The sequence below is a fragment of the Podarcis muralis genome, chromosome 14, assembly GCF_964188315.1.
Source record: "Podarcis muralis chromosome 14, rPodMur119.hap1.1, whole genome shotgun sequence".
Lineage (NCBI taxonomy): Eukaryota > Metazoa > Chordata > Lepidosauria > Squamata > Lacertidae > Podarcis > Podarcis muralis.
Window position 1 is genome coordinate 37,422,301 of NC_135668.1, and position 20,993 is coordinate 37,443,293.

Sequence of the window (20,993 nt, forward strand, 5' to 3'; positions counted from 1 at the left end):
AGTACGGTCTGCACTGACTGGCAGTGGCTCTCCAGGATTTTAGGCAGGATTATCTTCCTGCTGTACCGTAGGACCTTCTGTATGAAAAGCAGATCCTCTACCATTGAGCCACAGCTCCATCCCTTTAGACTTAGTCTTTGGACTAATGCAAACAGCCCTGTGGTTGGTTTCTTATGTAGACAGAGAGGTTTCAGCAGGCAAAAGGTAAAAGATGGGGCTGAGAATGGACTGTTTGTCAGAAACCAGATCAGGCAGATAAGGATAGATTGGGAGGGCCAGAAACAGAAGACCCAGTCACGGATGAGGTGAGGTGAATGTTTGGTTAGGCCTGCCCAAAAACGGCACATCCGATAACCAACTTGAAAAAAGGGGCACTGTGGAAATGTGGTGCCTCAACATTTATTTATATTTCTCTTAGTCATGCTCCTTTCCAAATTTTAAAGGACACAGCTGCCAAATTATAACTGCTTTGGTTTCACATGTCAAAACAATTTAATTCTTCAATCTGTGCATGAATCAAAAAGAGGAAGGGAAGAATATTCCAATCTGAGACGCAGAAAGCACGGCTGTCAGACCTGTCTTGAAAAGGACAGCTGCATGTGGACCAGTGATGCCACTGCCTCTTCCCTTTCTAAATGTTTTATTAGCAGATGTTTATGAAGAATAAGGAGCTGTCAGACAGAAGAGGCATGCGTGGATTGCAAGCTGCGTGGAGCTCTTCAGAACCTGCCACTGTGCTAACGGTGTATTGTGAAGTGAGCTGTAAGTGAAAGAGTTCTCTCTTTATTATTGATTTATACAGAAGAATAGAGACTACTGATCAGATTTGCAGATGACACAAACCTGTGGAGGGCTGCTAAAATAAAAAATAAGACTCTGTAGGATACGGTTGAATATGAAATAATCTTGATAAATGACAGAACTGCAGAGAAAGGGAAACTGAATGAAGACAGATGTAAAATATCAGAGAGTGTGAGATTGTAGACTCAACAGCTCATTCTTTTCTTCTCTTTGGGTCAACAAGAGAATAGGCACTTTTCAGCCTGAACATGCAAGGCTCCTACTTGGTTACAGCTGACATGACCCTGGTCTAAAAAACAACTCAGAGACCTAAAGGTGAAAGCTGACCCAAAGCAATGGCATGTTCCAAGATTCAGATGAAGCCCTGGCTGGCAAAGAGGAGTGAATGGCATATCTAGAAGTCAGTGAGTGGATAGCCTTCAAACGGTGGCTAGGGACCCTGTACTATGTAAATCACAGCCTGGTCCAAGGTGGATCATGACAGCAGCATTACCACCACGCAAATATTTGGTTTAAAAAAAAAAGAAAAGAAAGGGACCCCTAAATGCGTGTTTACGTTAAAGGTTGGTCCTGAGTTTGAAAAGATGAGAGACTACTAGCCTAAACCATCTGATGAGTTGTCCTGCTAACTGCCCAAGATGTCTCATTCCGCTCCAGAAACCTGCTCTTCAGAGCTGGAAAGGATATTGAAAGGCTACCGCTGGGGACAGGCCCACTGAAATTAATGAACCCAAGTTAGTCTTGCTCATTAATTTCAGTGGGTCTGCTCTCTAGGACTAACATTGGATGCAACCCAAGATATAGAGAGCCCCAGGGCAGAATATTTGAGCAGCTAATTGAGATCTCACAATTTTAGCTTTGTACTTTATTGAAGCAAGTGGTTACCATTTGGGAGCTGTCCATAGTCCTGAAGATCATGACTTTGGCCTAGTGGTAAACCAGGGGACAACTTCTGACAGTAGTGTGCATGTGTGTCACATAACTACATGCTCCTCCAGAAAACAAACAAACCTGAAAAATGACGATGCTGTGAAGAAGTTTAGGCTTAGAACCCTGTTCCCTGACGTACTGATTTTATTATGAGCATGGAATTGTTTGTACAAAGGAGCATTCAGTTAGAGAGCCCCCACCTTCTGTCTGAAGTGATATAGACCAAACTATAGTTTACTGTCTCAATGAGAACTAGACCACAGTCTTGTCTATTGGATACTTCTTGTATCTTGCTCTCTGATCAACTTGCTCCTGGCCAAGCACATCCGAAGGGCCACAGGGCAGGTTGCTTTCTTCAAATACTGTTTCATATACCCTCAAGGAGACCAATTTCTGTGGTCAAAAGGTGGTTTGATAAATCTCTTCCCTAAGTAAACTCTAGCGCAACACTTCTTGCCACTGTGCTGACAGAGTCTGACACGATCCAAAGACTGGCAGTAGCATGCCCAAAGCTTTGGCTTGAAATAAACCCAGCCAGAAGACAACCAGGGTTGGAAGGAAGCATGAGATCCCTTTGAGAAGAAGGCTGCTCTCTGGCTATTCTGTGCTACTGACCGTATGGAATAAGACGGGGGTCTGTTCTGCCATGGGCTGCTTTCCAGTGGTGGAGTGCTGAGGTTTTAAGTTTTCCAGCTGCTCCTTGAGCCTCTGTTTCCTGCGCTTCTCTTCTCCTTGCTTTTCTTTTTGGCTTTCTCCTGTCCTACAAAATGCAAGGAGAGGGACATCATGTTGCATTTTTATTCCAGTTACGTGGTGACCTTGCCACCTCCCACAACCACTTGGTTGGCTTCAAAAGAAGATGAAACAAATTCATAGAAAACAAAGCTATCAATGGCTACTAGCCATGATGACTATGTTTTACCTCCACTGTTAGAGGCCATATGCCACTGTACTCCAGTTACTGGGACTCACAAGTGAAGAGAGAGCTGCTGAACTCAGGTCCTGTGCTTTTGAGATTCCCGTGGGTATCTGGCTGACCGCTGTGAAAACCAGGATGTTGAACTACATGGGCCTTTGGTCTAATCCAGCTGGCTCATCCTACGTTCTTCCAGTGTCATACCTGGCCCTGACCTGGTGCCATACACTGTGTCCTCAAAAGGCAAGCCAGATACTCCACCGCTCAAGGGCCTTGAGGAACAGGCAGCATCTCTTGGAACCAAGGCTGAAAAGCTCCTTGAAGGGCCTCCTAGTCTCTGGATCATCTTTTGGATTTTGACCTTGATTTATTGAACACAGAAACAATCCTAATTTCACTTTCATTCAACCCATCTCCTTTTTCTTATTTCCCAAGCTAGGCTTTCCTTAGCTGCCCCCAATCCCTGTGTCCCATATGCCACTGACTAGGGTACACTTCTTATTACACAGACTAAACGACCATCATCTACTGTTCTGAGCTGGCGTTATTTGATTGTTAAAGCATCAGGCCCGAAGTGCAGAGAGATGGTCCTTTATCTGCTGAGTGCTGCTTGTATGAAAATTGCTTATAATTGGAAGAATTCCCAGAATCCCCATACTGGACAACTGGCTAAATAAAGCATGGGATGCAGCTTGCATGGTCAAACAAACCAATATCATCAGAATTGAGAGAAGGCAGGCAGGATTATGACCGTTTTGCTGAAAAATTGATCAGCTTTATTCTCTACTAGGGGAATAAGACACAGGGGGGAAATGAACCAGATTCGTTGTTGTTGTTTATTAAATTTATATACTACCCATCCTAAGATCACAGGGTGGTTGTTGGGAGTGCTTTGAAGCCAGATTGAATTTATAGTTGTAAATAACCTTTAAAGGGTTAAAACAATATTTAATTTTGTATTCTTTTTCATTGACTAAAAGTGAGGCTATTTTGTTGAAGATTTTTAGTGTGTGAGAAAACAGTGGTTAACTTTGGGGGGTTTTGTCAGTTGTATTATGATGTCAACATGGTTTTTGTGTTTATACAATTTTTATTTGTATAATAAAAGGAGCAGGCCCAGGGTGAAAAGGCCCAGGTTCAAACCTCAACTCAGTCATGAAGCTAACTGGGTGACCTTAGGCATTCACTCTCTTTCAGGCTAATCTACCTCACAGGGTCGTTGTGGGGAATAAGCAGGCATGTAAAGGTAAAGGGACCCCTGACCATTAGGTCCAGTCGTGGCCGACTTTGGGGTTGCGGTGCTCATCTCGCTTTATTGGCCGAGGGAGCCGGCGTACAGCTTCCGGGTCATGTGGCCAGCATGACTAAGCTGCTTCTGGTGAACCAGAGCAGCGCACAGAAACGCCGTTTACCTTCCCGCCGGAGTGGTACCTATTTATCTACTTGCACTTTGATGTGCTTTCGAACTGCTAGGTTGGCAGGAGCAGGGACCAAGCAACGGGAGCTTACCCCATCGCGGGGATTCAAACCGCCAACCTTCTGATCAGCAAGTCCTAGGCTCTGTGGTTTAACCCACAGTGCCACCCACATCCCTAAGGAGTCATGTAGGCCAATCTAATTTCCTTGAAGGGAAGGCGAGCTATACTGTAAATACAGTTAATATCTAAAGAATATTCCTGGCTACCTTGGGTATCCTGTGTCTTTGTCTGCAGAGTCTCGAGGTGTCTCTCTGTTTGACCCTTTCTTGGGTTCTTCCTTGAGCTCTCTTGAGCTCCTCGCCACACTGTTAAGATCCAGAGCAGGGAAGCTTCTTGCACTAGATTTTGAATTCTCTGGCTCCGTGGAGGTGGGTCTCCTCAGTTTTAGGCTCTGTCTTCTCCTGACTCCCAGCTGGTCATTTTCTTCTGAGCTCTTGAGATTCTGGCACTTTTCCTTGTCCTGGGCAACAGGTGAAGACTGAGATGTCTTGCGAAAGTAACGGAGTTGCTGCAGCAGAAAGCTTTTCGCAGTGCAACCCTTGCTGTGAATGAAAGCAAAAGAGCTGCTCAGTCAAGCCTTACCTAAAAGATCCTAACTCCGTGGGAGTTGGTTTGAACCGTTTTCTGCCTCACTGCCTGGTCAGGGCATTAAGATCAGCAAATTGAACCCAGTTACCCAGCCTGGTCATTATTAGCTTGTGGAAACACAGAGGAGGGCTCCAGCACTGGTAGCAGGAGCATTATAGAATGCCCTCTCTGTTGAAATACTCTCCCTATTGGCATCCCACCAGCTTTTGAAGATGCACTTGTTCAGGCAACTTTCTGAACCTGAACTGCCTGACCCAATTGTTCTTTGAATTGCTTTAATTGTCATGATTTTAAACAGGCTTTTGCAAAATAATAATAATAATAATTTTTAATTCTGGATGTTTTTAATGTTCTCGTGGAATTGCTTTATTTTGTATTTAAATTATGTCTGGGTTTTAAAATTGATTTCTTGCTCACCAAAACAAGATGTTCTGAGCATGTAACACCAAACACTGCACTGGCTGGCAATGAGTTTCCAGGCCCAATTCAAAGTGCTGGTGTTGACCTATGAAGCCTTCCATGGCTCAGGACCTCAATACCTTAAGGACTGCCTCTCCCCATAGAAAATGATCTGGACCCTGCACTTGTCCTCTGAGGTCCTTCTTTATGTCCCCTCTCCCTGAGAGTTCGGAGGGTGGCAACACAAGAAGGAGCCTTTTCTACGGTAGCTCCCTTTCTGTGGAATGCTCTTCCCAGAAAGGACCATTATTGCATGCCTTTAGGTGCCAGGCAAAAACATTTCTCTTTACCTTTGGCCATTAAAGAATCTATGGCCAGTTAAAAGTGAGGGGACAGTTATTATGATTATTTTATCTGTCTATCATTATGCTTTGTATTATGTTTTGATCATAATGTTTTGATCATTATGAACTGTAGAATCATGGAATTGTGGGGTTGGAAGGGACCATCACCTAGTTCAAGCCCCTGCAATGCAAGAATAAAATGTGTTCCTAATGCTGTACGCCTCCCTGGGTTCTTTTGATAAAGGGTGGTATAGACATTGAAATAATAATAATAATAATAATAATAATAATAATAATAATAATAATAATACTTGCAAACCACTTAGAAGCCATTTGGGTATGTAAGTGGAGTACAGTACAGTGGTGCCCCGCAAGACGAACGCCTCGCAAGACGGAAAACCCGCTAGACGAAAGGGTTTTCCGTTTTGGAGGCGCTTCGCAAAACGAATTTCCCTATGGGCTTGCTTCGCAAGACGACAGCCCATAGGGAAATCTCCGGGACAGCGGGGAAGCGCAGCGCGTCTTCCCCGCTGTCCTTGGACCTCCTCCGAAGCCTGGCGGCGGGGCGGGGACACCTCCTCCCGCCGCCGCCGGGCTTCGGAACGATGCCCCGATGCCGGGCGGGGGGGGGAACACCTCCGCCGCCGCCCGCCATTGGGACGATGCCCCGATGCCGGGCGGCGGGGGGGGGAACGCCTCCGCCTCCGCCCACCATCGGGACGATGCCCCGATCCCGGGCGGCGGCGGGGGGAACGCCTCCGCCGCCGCCCGCCATCGGGACGATGCCCCGATCCCGGGCGGCGGGGCGGGAACGCCTCCCCCCGCCGCCCGCCATCGGGACGATGCCCCGATCCCGGGCGGCGGGGGGGGGAATGCCTCCCCCCACCGCCCGCCATCGGGACGATGCCCCGATCCTGGGCGGCGGGGCGGGGGACGCCTCCGCCGCCGCCCACCATCGGGACGATGCCCCGAATCCGGGCGGTGGGGCAGGAATGCCTCCCCCGCCGCCCGCCATCGGGACGATGCCCCGATCCCGGGCGGCGGGGCGGGAAGCCTGGGTGCGCTGATCTCGGCGCGCCCAGGCTTCGGCATGCTGGCACCTGTCCGCAAGCAGCGGCAGTGCTGCCGCTGCTTGCGGAGAGGTCCGCGAAGCCTGGGCCGGTCAGCTTTTGAAGGCAGGCAGGGGGAGCAAAGACTTTCGCCCCCGCCAGCCTTCAGAAGAGGTCCAGGACCTCTTCTGAAGGCTGGCGGGGGCGAAAATCTTTGTCCCCCCTGCCTGCCTTCCCAGGGGCTTTTAAATCGCCCCGGACAGCGGAGAAGTCCTCCGCTGTCCCGGGCGATTTTAAAATGCCGCCCGTCAGCATTTTAAGATCGCCCCGGACAGCGGAGACGTCCTCCGCTGTCCCGGGGTTTTTTAAAATGCTGGGGGTGGGAAGAAAAGCCCTTGTCCCCCCCCCCCCCAGCCTTCAGAAGAGGTCGGGGGACAGACTGTCCCCGGACCTGGTCTGAAGGCGGTTTCCCTAGGAACGCATTAATTGATTTTCAATGCATTCCTATGGGAAACCGTGCATCGCAAGACGAAAAACTCGCAAGACGAAGAGACTTGCGGAACGAATTAATTTCGTCTTGCGAGGCACCACTGTATTATTATTATTATTATTATTATTATTATTATTATTATGCAAATCAGTGCAAGATGTCAAGCAGGGTAATGAAGACCTGGGAGCTGAAACAAAATGTTGCAGTCTATCCTCACCGTCTAACAGGAATGCTGCTGTTCAAGTTTCCAGCTGACCAGCATGCCCTCCCCTAGGATATTATAAGCTGTAAGGGGATGAAAGAAGATATTCTGCTCCCATCCACCCCCAGCCTTCTTTTCCAAGAGATGCCCACATTCTGTAGCTACTGAGCATGCTCACTCATCGTAGGGCAGGTTTGTATGTTTTGGCTCTATTTCTCTCAGCCGTGATCACACAAGTTCATTACGAAAGGAAGCAATCCCACTGTAATACAGCTGAAGGGCTGTGCGTCTGCTATGATCTCGTGAGAGAGAGAGAACGCACAGAATTCAGATTCATGAGCTTCTCGGGGCCAGCAACACTTTTAGGAGCATACCTTAAGACACTCTGCCCAGTTGCTGTTGACCTGTGGCAGTTCCTCATTTGTGGAATGCCTTCCCTAGTGAAGCGCATCTGTCAACCTCATTAGTGACTTCAAGGAGGAATTTAAAAACACTCCTATTTACCCAGGCCTCTGATGGATGAAAGACACAGTTCCCTCAAGGCACTCCTCCAAAACACACTGTTCCTGGCAACCCTGAGATCACTGCTTGAGAGAATGTTTTCCACCATTTTTAGAATGCTTTTAAAAATATTTTCCATTATTGATGTGTTTGCCACCCTGGGCTCCTTCAGGAGGAAGGGCAGGATAGGAAACCTGTTTCATAGAGGAACACTCACAAAAGAGCCCAAATCAGCTGCAATGCAGTTGGCAAACCTGGGTTTGGTGCCAGATAATCTGTGAAAAGGCCCTTAGTGTTCAATTTTTAAAAGCCAATTTAGCAACGCTTGTAAAGCTCTGTGTCAGTTGGTCTTCCTTGTGACTGCAGGAGAGGCCTGGCTCTGGAAAGGCATCTAATTCTTGTCACGTTAGCAGTTCATGGAAATGTGGGATGTCTTTATTCTGTACCGTGATGGCTGGGGAAACTCTTTCATCCCCTCTTCCACTTTCTCTCGGTCTGTCACTTCCATTTCCTCCTCCTCCTCCTCATCTGTGGAGCTGCCGCTGGAGCTACAAAGTGAACGAGAAATCCCATTAATGCTTCATTACTGATTGCTCCCGTTCTCTATCACAATACCCAAAGACTGGATCAGAGCGTTCATGCCACCAGATATTGTTGGTAACAAGTTCAATGCAAACTGGGAGTTGAAGAGGCGTTTCTGCAGCAGATATCCAGGAGACATGGGGGGGGGGGTGTTGCTCAGTGGGAAGACAGGGGAAGGCAACCACTACTATGCTATAAAATCCACCATCCTGTAATATTACATATGCCTGATGAAGCCTAGGATGGCGAAACAAGGCAAATATTCCAGAAATCCTTGTCTTAGACTCTGTGAAAGGATTCTGTGGAACAGTAACAACCCTTCATGTGGATTATTGGACTCTATAATAAACAGAAAGGTGGAATAGACGCTTATACATGTATGGACCTTATGCATGAACTGACTAGAGAAAGAACTGATCCACTGGGTCTTCTGGTTTTCCCCATTGAACTTTATGAGACTTCTGTTGAAATCTACAATTTGATACAATGAATAGTATACCTTATTGGTTCAAAAGTACAGCCGGTTACGTCTTGTGTGTTTATTGAGTATGTTTCACGTAACCATAGGTTTGTTGTTGTTGTTTTGCTATTTAGCATAGGCCACTGATCACTGGTGGAGAAGCCTTCTTTAGACTGAGGGCCCCATTCCCTTGTGGGCAAACTCCTGGGGGGCCACATGTCAATGATGGATTAAGCCAGAGGCAAAAGTGAGGAGAACAACACTCTTGTAACCCTTGCCTTTATGTGGAAGGTTGCATTCCAGCCACACAAATGCCATGGGTTTCTTTTACCCCTACACACACACACACACACACACACACACACACACACCTCTTGATCATCCATCTAGATATGCAAGAAGCAGTACTGCAGCTCAAGGACACATTACAGGAAGGCAGAAGCACTTGAGGAAGGGTGAAGTACGTCCAGTTTCAGAAATGGCCTGGGGCAAGGGGTTGTGGCCTGGAATGTGTCCTGAGGGCTGGACAGAGAAGTCTGAAGGGCCACTTTTGGACTTGATGTACTTAAAACTCACTTCTGAAAACAGCACACATAATGAAGTGAACAGCATTGCTTCCGCATACCTCTAAAAGGGTTTTTCCGCACAATCTGATGTAGTCGGAACTACAAAGGAATATTGTGTTCCCTTTCATGCTCAGAACTCAGTTTTTTAATAGTTAGAAGAGCTGCCTTGCAATTTTATTTTATTTTTACCCACAGAATGTTACAGGCAATTGCATGAATGACTACTTTATATTTATGGCTTATGATAACAGGCAATGTAATTAAGCCAGTTTGCCCATGGTCTACAGTAAGCTCCTCCTAACTCTTGATTAATATTGCCCTTGGGCCTTTTATATCTCCCTTTACTATTCTGGTGCTGGGAATCCTTCAATCTCAAGGAGAAAACAAATCAGCAGCTCCCCTGAGATCCTCTGTCAGAATGGTTCAGTACTGCGTTCCCAGAATTCACAGAGAGGCATCATCCAGCACTAGTGCATTTAAGAACCAATCCTGCTATTTCAGAGACAATAAAAACTGGTTTTCCAGTTTGTGTGTTTCTTAAAATCAGCCTTGGTCATGAGATGGAGTGTGACAGGGGAATCTGAATTGAATTCATATTGCCATATTAAATACAAAGATCAACAGAACCGCAGTATGCGGACATAAGACAGGGATGGGGAAGCTGTGGCCTTCCAGATGTTGATGGGTATGAACTCCCATCAAACCCACTAAACAGTGCCAATTACCAGGGAATGCTGAGAGTTGGAGTCCAACAACATAGGGTCATAGATTCCCCAGCCCTGGCACAAGATGATTCAACAAAACTGGCTGTCTAAAGAGAGAAAAATACCCACCATTTCTCTATTAAGCTTGAGTTATGGTGGATACAACTTTATGAGCAAAACATGGGCCTCTCACAGAAAGGGAGAATATATTTACAGCAAGCTGCCATATACCAAGTCACAGATGACTGGTCCATCTTGGTCAGTACTGTCTACAATGACTGGCAGCAGCTTCCTAGAGTTTCAGGCAGGAGTCTTTCCCAACCCTACCTGAAGATCAGATGTTGTGGAACTACAGCTCCCATCATCCCTGGCCATTGGCCATGCTTGCTGGGGCTGATGGGAGTTGTAGTTAGTTCAGCAACATTGGGGGGGGTCCCCCACATCTGCCGTAGACACTAGGTGTTGAACCTGAGACCTTCTGCATGCAAAGCAGGTGTGCTATGAGTGCTCAGGACTTACTTCAGAACCTGGACTTGTATGGCTGCTTGTAAGGATGATTTACTTGGCAGGCACAAGACACAGGGCCTTTTTATATGGAAGTCCTCAAAGTACGGAAATCCCCAATTAAGTGTGCATGGTTTCAGCACAACCAACCTTTGTCCTTACCTGCACCATACATTCAACACACTATAATACTACTATAAACAGTTATGGCTCCCTCCCTCCCCCCCCCCCAAGAATTGTGAGAACTGTAGTTTTTCAGGGTGCTGTGAGTTGTTAAGAGATCCCCATTTCCCTCAAAGAGCTGAGAGAAGCCCAGCCTCCAGCCCAGATTTGTGAATGGTGTTTTCCGGGACTGACAACCAGTTAAAATAACGATGTTGCTTGATAAAGTCAGTTCAGTTTAAATGCATTTTCATGGCGTCAGACTCTCACAATATAGGTAGCTTTCTGCAAAACTGAAGAAAGTGTACAATAACATGCACAAGCTACTCCTCATCTCCAGAAGAAAAGGCCATCTTTTCTCTCTCTCTCTCTCTCTCTCTCTCTCTCTCTCTCTCTCTCTCTTTCATTCCAACAAAATGCCAGAACCAACTCAATATCCCCTTGACTTGCAGCCCCACTGATCAAAATGAGCCCCTGCTAGCTGACCAACAATAGCTCTAATTCATTAACCTACCATTTATACTGATTACTGCTGACAGTCCTGGTATTTCCCACACAATTCTTCCGCTGGAAATCAAAGGTCTGGCTCCATCGGACATGTGTCTAATGAGAAGGAAAAGAGGCCCTGCCAAGCTGGAAAAGGACCTAAGAAGCTGCCTTGAGCCAAGTCAGGCCAATGGAGGAACAATAGGAGAGATTTGATTTGGTTCACATTCAAATGTGAACCTACCTAATTTGCACTCTGTAAAACATCATGCAAACCAAAATGCAACCATCCTTCAAAATTCAAACTTTTCAAAATTTCACAGTGCTGTTCTCCAGCCAAGCAGTGCGCACAAAAAGGCATAAAGCACAAAGATGCACACATCAGTGAGGGGGGAAAACATACAAAAATGCCTTATATTAGAGAAAATTGTTCTACAAATATGTGCTTTTTAGGCAAAATTGCATACAAACACGTGTGTACTAGGACAAAATTTGCACTAAAATGCTGGTGAGTTTTCATGAGGACTTTTAAAGAAATCAATCAATCACAAACCAATGCAGAAACATGGAGAACTAAATGTAAGACTGGGAAAAGGAAAAGCAGAGAGAAACAAAAACTGAGATTTGTCCATCCCTATCTACTCCAGATGTCACAGAGGACTCAGGAATGTGTCTTTCCCATCATCTCTACCTCATCCTTTTCAATAGCGATTCCATTGCAGTTGAGACCTTCTTCAGCAGGCATGGGGGAACCTCTGGCCCTCCAGATATTGCTGAACTACTGCTCCATTCAGTGCCAGCAAGCATGGTCAAGGGCCAGGATGATAGATCTGTAGTTTAGCAAAATCTGTGAGCCAGAGGTTCTCCACACCAGTTCAACCTCCTAAGCTTGTGTCCTGCCATTGAGCTACGTGCTCCCGGAATACAGTACTAGTCTCATGAGGCGGCTACTGCAGCTCCTCTGCCTTCAGTTGTTGCTAAGCCCTAGGATGGATTAAAACATCCCATATGATGATGTTAGTTCTCACATCTTAAAGGGTACAAGGGTGGTGTTTGCTTCTTCGCTGCCTCTGATCCCACAGATGTTAACATGCTGGCAATTACCTTTGCTGCTCATCAGCCAAGGACTCAGACCTCTGAGGTGTTGTGTCCCTTAGATCAATATATACCGTTGGCGGCTCTGGAAAATGTTGCAGTTCAATTGGAGGAAGGTTTTGGCCGTTCGTCCATGATGCCAGGATGGGTACATCTCTTGGGAATACAAATCATTGTGTCAGTGGATTATCCACCATCACAAAGTAAGGCACAAAATAAATTTTGTTAAAAGAATTTCTAAACGTAACAAGAAATCTGTTGTATAATGTTCTAGAAAAGAAAGCATCTCCTCTTGCATTTTGTCCACGACAGGCATGTCTATGCTACAAAAAAATTCAAAATGGTTTAGTTGACATTGCTCCTACACAAGGGGTGCCAGGAACTGCAGTACTTTGAAGAGCTAAGAAGAAGAAAATGCTTAATTTTAAGAGGTCTTATTGGGGGCAGGAGATGCTATGACAATTAAACCAGCCTTACATCCTTGGCCCAGTCCTGGAAACTACCCTTTCTTTTGTTGGAAGTCTTTATCATAAGCATTGACGCCACGTGTGTACAAAAATGAATTCTTAAAGGCTTGAGGACCTACCTCCCATCTCCCTGGCACTCACTGAAGTTGGGAAACTTGGCAAGGCACCTCCTGCGGTGTGAGAAAAATGCCCTTGACTGCTTGAGGCATAGCTCTTCTAGCTTTCCCATGAGCCTTGTTTGTGACTGAGCCCTGACAGCTTCTGAAGGTGAAATAAAGAAGAGAAACACTCGGTCCAGCTGCCGGAAAGAATTTCAATGTTAGCATCGTTATGATTTCCCCAAAGGACAAGAATGGGAGGGATGGTAAAGTGAGCGATGTCGTTATTCAAGAAAACTAGAAATTAAATCAGGCTTCCCAAAAGTGAAGTGCCAGACCACCAAGAGAGGTGTACATGAAAGCCTGGCTGGGGGGGCGAGGGGCAATGCACAGGGAGGTTGGAATCTATTGCAATCAGTTGGTTCTCTGGCAGAACCTCAAGTCTGGCTGAATGCAAAAGGCTGGGAAGAGCAATGCAAGCTGTAGATGGGGAGATACAAGTGTGCAGAAGCAGTATAAATCCATTACCCAAGTTGGAGGGGCTTTGGGGATGAAGGGAAAGCTGCAATCTGACAGATGGTAGCTCCTATGGCCTGGGGCATTTTGGAGGCAGAGGCAGAGGCCTTTGTCAGTTGGTGGGCCACTTTTTTCTGAGGTTTTTCAGGGCACTCCAAGCCCTCTGGGGCACGTGCCTGCTTCCCAGATTTTCTAGGAGCTATACAAGGTCCTGAAGGTATAAAAGTATACCTGAAGGTGTGTCTCCACCCCCTTCGTTTCAAGGTCCAGTGGTGAGGGCCTTCTAGGGGTTCCATCACTACAAGACATGAAGTTACAGGGAACCAGGCAAATGGCCTTCTTGCTGGTGGCGCCCGCCCTGTGGAACGCCCTCCCATCAGATGTCAAAGAAATAAACAACTATATGACATTTAGAAGACATCTGAAGGCTTCCTGTTTAGGGAAGTTTTCAATGACTGATGTTTTAAGGTATTTTTAATCTTTTGTTGGAAGCCACCCAGAGTGGCTGGGGAAACCCATCCAGATGGGTGGGGTAGCAATAACAAATTATTATTATTATTATTATTATTATTATTATTATTATTATTATTATTAGACAGGTCAAACCCCAATCTTCAATATGATGCTGTCAAGCCAGGTAGCCAACACCACTCCACTGCTCTCTGTCAAGCTATTCTTCCTCAGACCCAGTTCTTTTGCATCCTTGCCTGCTCCTCACTTCACTACAATCTGTCTTTTAGGATTTTGTCCCCCTGCTCTTGCCCTTTGGACTCTTATAACTTTGCTAGCATGGATGGAGAATTCTAAGAAACCAAATCATCAATGCAGTTTTGAAAGGTTCCGCCTAACATCTTTATTCCAATTGGCTTCCAACTGTATCCAAACATAGGGGAAAAAACCTGCTCCTTGATCTTGGGAATCACCATGCCAAATTTGACTATAGTATCTTAAGAGGTGCCCAAATGCAGGTGCAATGAACAACTTTCCAATAATGAGCTGTACCCAATTAAGTTCTTCCCAGAGCATAACCATTCAAAATAAGGGAAATCTGTCGTGCTTCAAAAGCCCTATAAAATTGATCCAGTCAGATCTCTAGCAAAATCTGACCCTTCCTCAGCAGCCCATTGGACAAGGAGGAAGAAATGGAGGAAAGAAAGGGCATGTCAGAGAGAGAGAGAGAGAGAGAGAGAGAGAGAGCGCACACATGCAAAATGGTGACTCTACCCATCACTGGTGGAAATTACGCCACCAGGGAATGTGGCCATGGACAGAACAGAGGTTCTCTAGCCCTGCTGTAGACAGGCTGCAATCCCTGGTATAGTTCCCTGGAAGTGATTTCATTAAAACAATGGGACTTGTTTCTGAGTAAACCTGCACAACGGGGTAAAAAGCCTCTAGCCTGCTGACCAAACTTGGCCCGGCAAGCCATCAGGAGCTTAAAGTGACCTCCTGATTGTTCCTTTGCTGGAACAAGGCACATTCCCACTGCCCATCTACAGATTTAGTCTGGCAGAGTGGAGAAATAAGGATCTGGCCCACAGGCCAGGAAACTGGAGAGGATAGGACTCAAATCTGGCATGACTTTTGAACTCAATTTTGCAATCTGACTTCAGCTCTCATGGATGCACATTCACCATGGTTCGCTGAAGAAAAAGCAGCTTCCACTGTACAATTTCTATCGCCACTTTGCTGCTCCAGGTCCTGTAGTACCTTGTCTAGATTCCACTTCTCAATGTCCTGAAAGGAGAACAGTTTGCAGTTGAATAGGGCCACTGTAAAGTTAAAGTTTAAAAGGCTGTTAGCTTTATCCTAATTTCTTCTAATAATACATTCTTGAGTGCAATTCTCATGTATACACACATCTTTGCAAGCAATTTCCCTTAATATAATACATTTTTGTTATTTTCAGTGACGCAGTTCAATGCACACTTTATACCAGTATATTCATTTTCATACACTTTGATTGGCTGGAGAATTGCACTGCAAAATTTGGAAAAGTTATTATTTCAAAGGATGGCTGTGGTTCCATTTGTGTATTATTTGGGAGGGTGTGAATTGTGAGATAATCAGCCGCCTGTAACTAACATGATTAGATCTAATTAACACATGAAGGGCTTAAAACCATAGAGTATGTTGTTCTGCCAGGCTTAGCTATGTTCACTTCCCCTCACTCTGGGAGGAACTAGGTATTCAGACCTATTGTTCTCCCCCAGGCTACTCGGTGTATAAATGCTCCAGGTTGCTCCAGCTCAGATTGCATGGCTCTCACAAACCACTCTTGAGTTCCTATACCACTCATTTAGAAACTTTCACCACTCTATAACTAAGCTACATTTTACCACCTGTATAACTTTTTCTGAATGCTCTATGGAAAAGCATTCCTTCTGAATAAATAATTTTTAACTTACTAAAGGTGTGGTCTTTCCCTATGCTGGGAGAAGAGGGGACTATTTTGCAAATCACTTGGAAGGGCATATTATAAGGTCTAATAGCCTACATTTCCAAGCCTGAATTTGTTGCAGGTTTAAAATCTCTGCTGGGGTTCCTTCACCAAAGAGTAGTGGCCCCAAACTTGAATCTTGGCACACTAGCAGAGGAAGAGAGGGGCAGGGGGAGCACACCACCCCCATCAGTGTGATCCCGGTGAGGTTCCATCGCGGCTGCCCCCCCGCCCGCACTGGGTGCCCCAGCGCACCACACCCCTGCGGGCAGTGCACCACGCCCCCAGAACGCATGCCACGCCCCTGCGGGCAGCGCATCACACCCCCGGGATGCCTGCCAGCCCTGCCCCCACCTGCTCTCCGCCCCTGGTGCCGCAGCCTGAAGCTCTGCCACTGTCTTGGCATCCAGGAATTCTCCTTTCTATGTGTAATTTTTTCCTTGAACCAACATGAATTTCACAAGTTCACCTCTGAACACAAACTGAATTTCTCCCCTATCCCTACCGACAACAGCACTGCCAATTGTTGAATCGTAGTTAAGCAAAGAGGGAATGGACTGATGGACTACACACTCTTTCTCCCATCCCCTACTTTGGAGGATAAATTGTCCCTAGAGGATTCAACTGCATTTAATTGTTACATTGGTGGTGGTGTTAATTGTACTTAGGACTAAGTAACCCAGGTTCCCAGATAACCCAGGATCTGAAACCTGCCTACCTGCTCCCTTTAGATGGCTGATTCCCCTGCCAGGCTTAACTGCAGACAACTGTTAAACTGAAAGTGCCATTTATGGCAGCTGAGAGTTAATCATTGCTCTTTCGTAATAGACAATCTGAAGCCGGAATCTAAACATGGTTCCAGCTCTTCTCTAAAGCAATGAGCAGTGTTATGGCTGATTCAATTGCATTTTTGTATTGTAACTTTTAAAACAGAAGAAAAAGGCACTTTCTGATTGTCCTGCGGAAAAGATAAAGCCCTATTCATCTGAACTAGGCTGCCAGGCTGCTCAACGGGGCGTCAGCTATGTTTCTGTATATTTGTTCTCAAATCACATGTGGAAAAAGGTAATAGGAACAGCATGTTTTTCATAATATGAACTCTTACGAGTGTGATGTTGTTGCTGTTATTTTTCCCCACACTAGAGCTGTGGATCTCTGTTATAATCTGACAGTTTCAGGGCAGACCATAATAGCATTTGCTATATCATTCTGAAGACGACACAAGACTGCCAATTACAACTCACTAGCATCACAGTTACAACAAACATGTAAATTCAATCCTTTCATTCTGATCCAAACAGTCTCAGTGCTGAAAGCTAATGCAGTTTCCATTGTAATAATCCCCTTTGTCTGTCACGCCATCTCAAAAGAGCTCTCTTCACTGTTTCCTGGATGATAAACCTCAAAGGAGTGAAGGAGCTCTGATTAGCGCTTCTCTAACAGGGCAGATTTTGCTTTTGGCAGTCACCAGATCCTTCGATTTAATTTGTAATGTAAGACTGGAGCTAACTAACCGTGGTTTGGCAAAGACGAGAAAGATTTACTGGCTGAAACAAGCGTTGTCTCTCCTGGGAGAGAGTAGGAGATGGAGAAAGTAGGACAACAGAAACCGCATTGGATCCCAGAACTTTGTCAGAGGAGATGAACAAATACAGCTAGTGCAATCCTATATGTTTACTCAGAAGTAAGGGTGGGCAAAATCTTTTCAGCCCAAGGGCCACATTCTCTCCTGGGCAACCATCTAGGGGCCACATGCCAATGGTGAAGGGTCAGAGGCAAAAGTGGGGAGAACAATGGATGTAAGCTTTACCTCTGTACAGTAGACTAGTTTCTAAACACAGTCACACAACCCTCTTGATCCTCCATTCAGACAAGCCAGTGTCATTATCAAAGTCCAGTATGAAGCAGAATTGGTAAGGAGCATGGCTCAGAGGGGTGTGGCCTGAGGGGCTGCATTTGGCCCCTTGGCCTAAGGTTTCCCAACCGTGAAATCCAATTACACAGTTATTGCATATGGCAGCCTTCCCCAATCTGGTGTTCTTCCAACTGCTCCTGACAGCAGGCCCAATGGGCAGGGATGATGGGAGATGTGGTCCAAAACATATGGAGGAAACTAGGTTGGGGAACACTGTCAAATGCTGAAATACATCAGTACAGTGGCTAAGTTTATGAGCTCTGAGACGGATGCTCCCCAGTTCAAATATCACTTCAGCCATAGATTTGCTAGGGCTAGAGTAGATGGGGGCATCAGTGGCCTTTCAGATGCTGTTGGATTCCAGCTCCCATGGGCTATGCTGGCTGGGAATGATGAGTGCCTGAGTCCATCAACTTCTGGAGGGCCAACGGTTCCCCTTTCCAAGGCAATAGCTACGAATACAGTGGCACGAAGTGGGGGGACTCCTGAGGTAACAGGATGGACGCACCACTATCTGGAAAACTAGTATAACAAGGAGCAGGTAGGGCTAGATCCTTTCTCCCTAATGTGGTTGGGTTTTCTTTTACTGGCACAGGGTTGGGGCTTTATTGGCAGGGAAGCATTTGATAATGGCACTCCTTGTCTGGTGAAATGAATGAAGCAATCCAAGAAGGTGGCTAAATCAGACTTCCAGCGGTGGCAGAAATCTTGCCGCTTTCACGGCCGGCATAAAATACGTACAATGGTTTTTTTTAAAAAAATAATCAGAACAAATCACTTAAGATTTATTTCTTCAGCGTATGAAATCTCAAGAGGAAGTCTTATGAGAGAAATTAGACTGTCTGGGGGGGAGGGTGTGTGATAAAAACATTAAGCACAGAGCCCCTGCGTAAGGCATGTATAATGCAGCAGTTCCAAAACTATGACCTTCCTAGGTTGGGTTTTAGAAGAAAAAGAACACTACAAAAACCTCATAGTAAGTAGCCTACAAGTGGCCAACACAGCACCTTTGGGCCAGGGATAGGTCATTCCCCGCCCCCCTGCAGATAGCTGAAGGTGATTCAAGAAGCAGGCTAACTTTGCACTCTCTGCAAGAATAACCCCTTTTACACAAGAGAAGTAGCTTGTTGCCAGACTCGCATAGCAGGGCTAGGGGATCGTCTCTGTGACATGGTTTTATTAGTTGCTTTCTTTTTAGGGGACTAAAATAAATTAACTCCTCCAATGTTTCCTTCTGACACTGTCACATCAGATTTGCAGTTGGTAACACCAGCATCGTAATCAGGCTACCATACTTTAGTGTCTGCTCTTGGTTAGGGATGCTTGAGGAATTTAATTCCATTTGCAGACCTCCCTTGCAACCCTCAAAGTAATGAGCGTATCAGAACCTAATTACCGTTCAGATTTCACAGATCTCCAGATTTTGCTCTCCTCAGAACCACCAAAATATGTTTAAATGTCCATCTCAGGATAAAATGCATTTACAAATGCAAACAATAATATGCAATACATATTTGAATACAATTTTGCCGTAAAACATGTATTGAAATATGTACTTAAATTTAAAAATATCTGTGTGGATAAAAAAATTAATGATCACAGATTAATACAGAAATAGGATGGAATGGATTTAAGAACGAGGACATCTGAAATTGACCAATAGATTGAGCTGTGCATCCCTACTCTTGGTACTGGCCTTGTCAGTTGGCCAGAGCTGATGGACTTTGGAAGGGATTAAGCCACAGCTAGGATTGTGAGAAGGTATTGATTTCCATTCTGACCCGTGTTCATCACATGCAACACTGTTACCGTTCTGCTGCATTTCTGCTTCGAATGAAAACTATGTTGTTTGGCTTGCTCTCCATTGTAGTGCAATTTGACATAATTAATTACATTATTCCACACCATTCATTTCAATACAAAGCAGACACAATGCAAATGGTGATGGTTGTGGGGAGATATCAATTAAATATCATTTGCAGACTGGAAAACAACAACAGTGGATAATATTGATTTCTGTACATGGGACAAATAAGCAAACAGTGACAATTTCCACTCCCATGTCTGGTTCCATTGGGATTCTCTGACATCCTTAGCCAAACAGCCAACATGGCAGTCACTGTCACCTGTACTGAGCATTTTTTTCTGTCCCAATAGACACACTAGAAAGACTTGAAGGACCCCTTTAATAGAAAAACAATAATGTGATGAGTGTGCTCACAAAAATGAGTCTCTCGTACCACCTTGAGCTCTCTTAAAAACAAATGTGAATTCCTACCCTTTATCTACCAGTAAAATTAACATTCAGCCTAAGAAGATCAGATAATATTCTGCATGCTTAGACCTTCAACTTCCACAGACAACAAAGAACAGAGAATACAGAGAGGCTGTTCTGAAGAAGAATAGAGACCCATATTATTATGTGTACCTTGAAGGCAAACAGCATCAGCTCTCGGGGGTGTTCAGCTGAAATAGCTCCTGGCTCCTGTTCTGCAATTTCTAAATTGTTGTTATTGTTTTTTGGTTGGGGATGACCTAGTTCTCCAGAAGGGGGTCCCAATGTCGCCTTGGAGAGAATTTTAGTTTCTATTAGTTTCCTCCGTTCTTTTTCACTGGTGTTTAGCATCAAAAAAGGTGACACTTCCACAGATGGTAACGTATCAGGTGAAGAGCTAAGTCTCCCCTTATTTTCCCTGATATCTCGTTCTTGGTCTCTGGGGACCCCTGAGATTCCCTCTCCTGGTTTATTCTCATTTATAGAGGACACTGAAGGAGCAATGGCCTCTTGCTTTGACTTTTCTTCAGTCACAAGACCAAATCCGTCCCTTTCTAGTAACACATGTCTCCTAGGACTCTTGTCTTTCTGAAAAGCGGAATCTTCTCCATCTTCATTCCAGGTCTCTCTTGGATGTCTCATAAACTCAAATGTTTTCTAAAAGTGCAAGAAAGATACCAGTTACATCTTGGTAAACAATACTAAGTATGTGAAGAACAGGTATTCAAAATTATAAAGACTGAATGAGCAACTTGTGAATTCAAACATGGTGGCTTGTGAGAATTACTTGTTGGGTCCCGCCAATGATAACCATTAAAAACCAGAAAAATGTAGCTCAGTGGTAGAGCATCTGCCTTGCATGAAGAAGGTCCAGACTCAATCCCCAGCATCTCCAAGTAAGGCTAGGAGAGAAATATTGGGCAACTCTTCCCTACTGGTAATAGTCAGTTAGATAAACCAACCATCTGTCTCTGTATAAGGTAGCTTTCTATGGTCCTGTTTGTCATTGTGGTAGAGACTGCTGA

General features: G+C 45.3%; 1 protein-coding gene across 4 annotated transcripts in view; it reads right to left on the minus strand.

Moving 5' to 3' along the window:
• DNAAF8 (dynein axonemal assembly factor 8) overlaps positions 1–20,993 on the minus strand; it is a 91,895-nt gene that overhangs the window by 67,887 nt on the left and 3,015 nt on the right. For all 4 annotated transcript variants that reach the window (XM_077918421.1, XM_077918420.1, XM_077918419.1 and 1 more), the window contains exons 4-10: positions 20,122–20,625; positions 14,973–15,075; positions 12,844–12,985; positions 12,267–12,413; positions 8,145–8,246; positions 4,332–4,667; positions 2,347–2,491 (exon numbers count right to left, since the gene is read on the minus strand). In XM_077918421.1, coding sequence (XP_077774547.1) covers positions 2,347–2,491; positions 4,332–4,667; positions 8,145–8,246; positions 12,267–12,413; positions 12,844–12,985; positions 14,973–15,075; positions 20,122–20,625 — 1,479 coding nt within the window. The remainder of the gene's footprint in view (positions 1–2,346; positions 2,492–4,331; positions 4,668–8,144; positions 8,247–12,266; positions 12,414–12,843; positions 12,986–14,972; positions 15,076–20,121; positions 20,626–20,993) is intronic.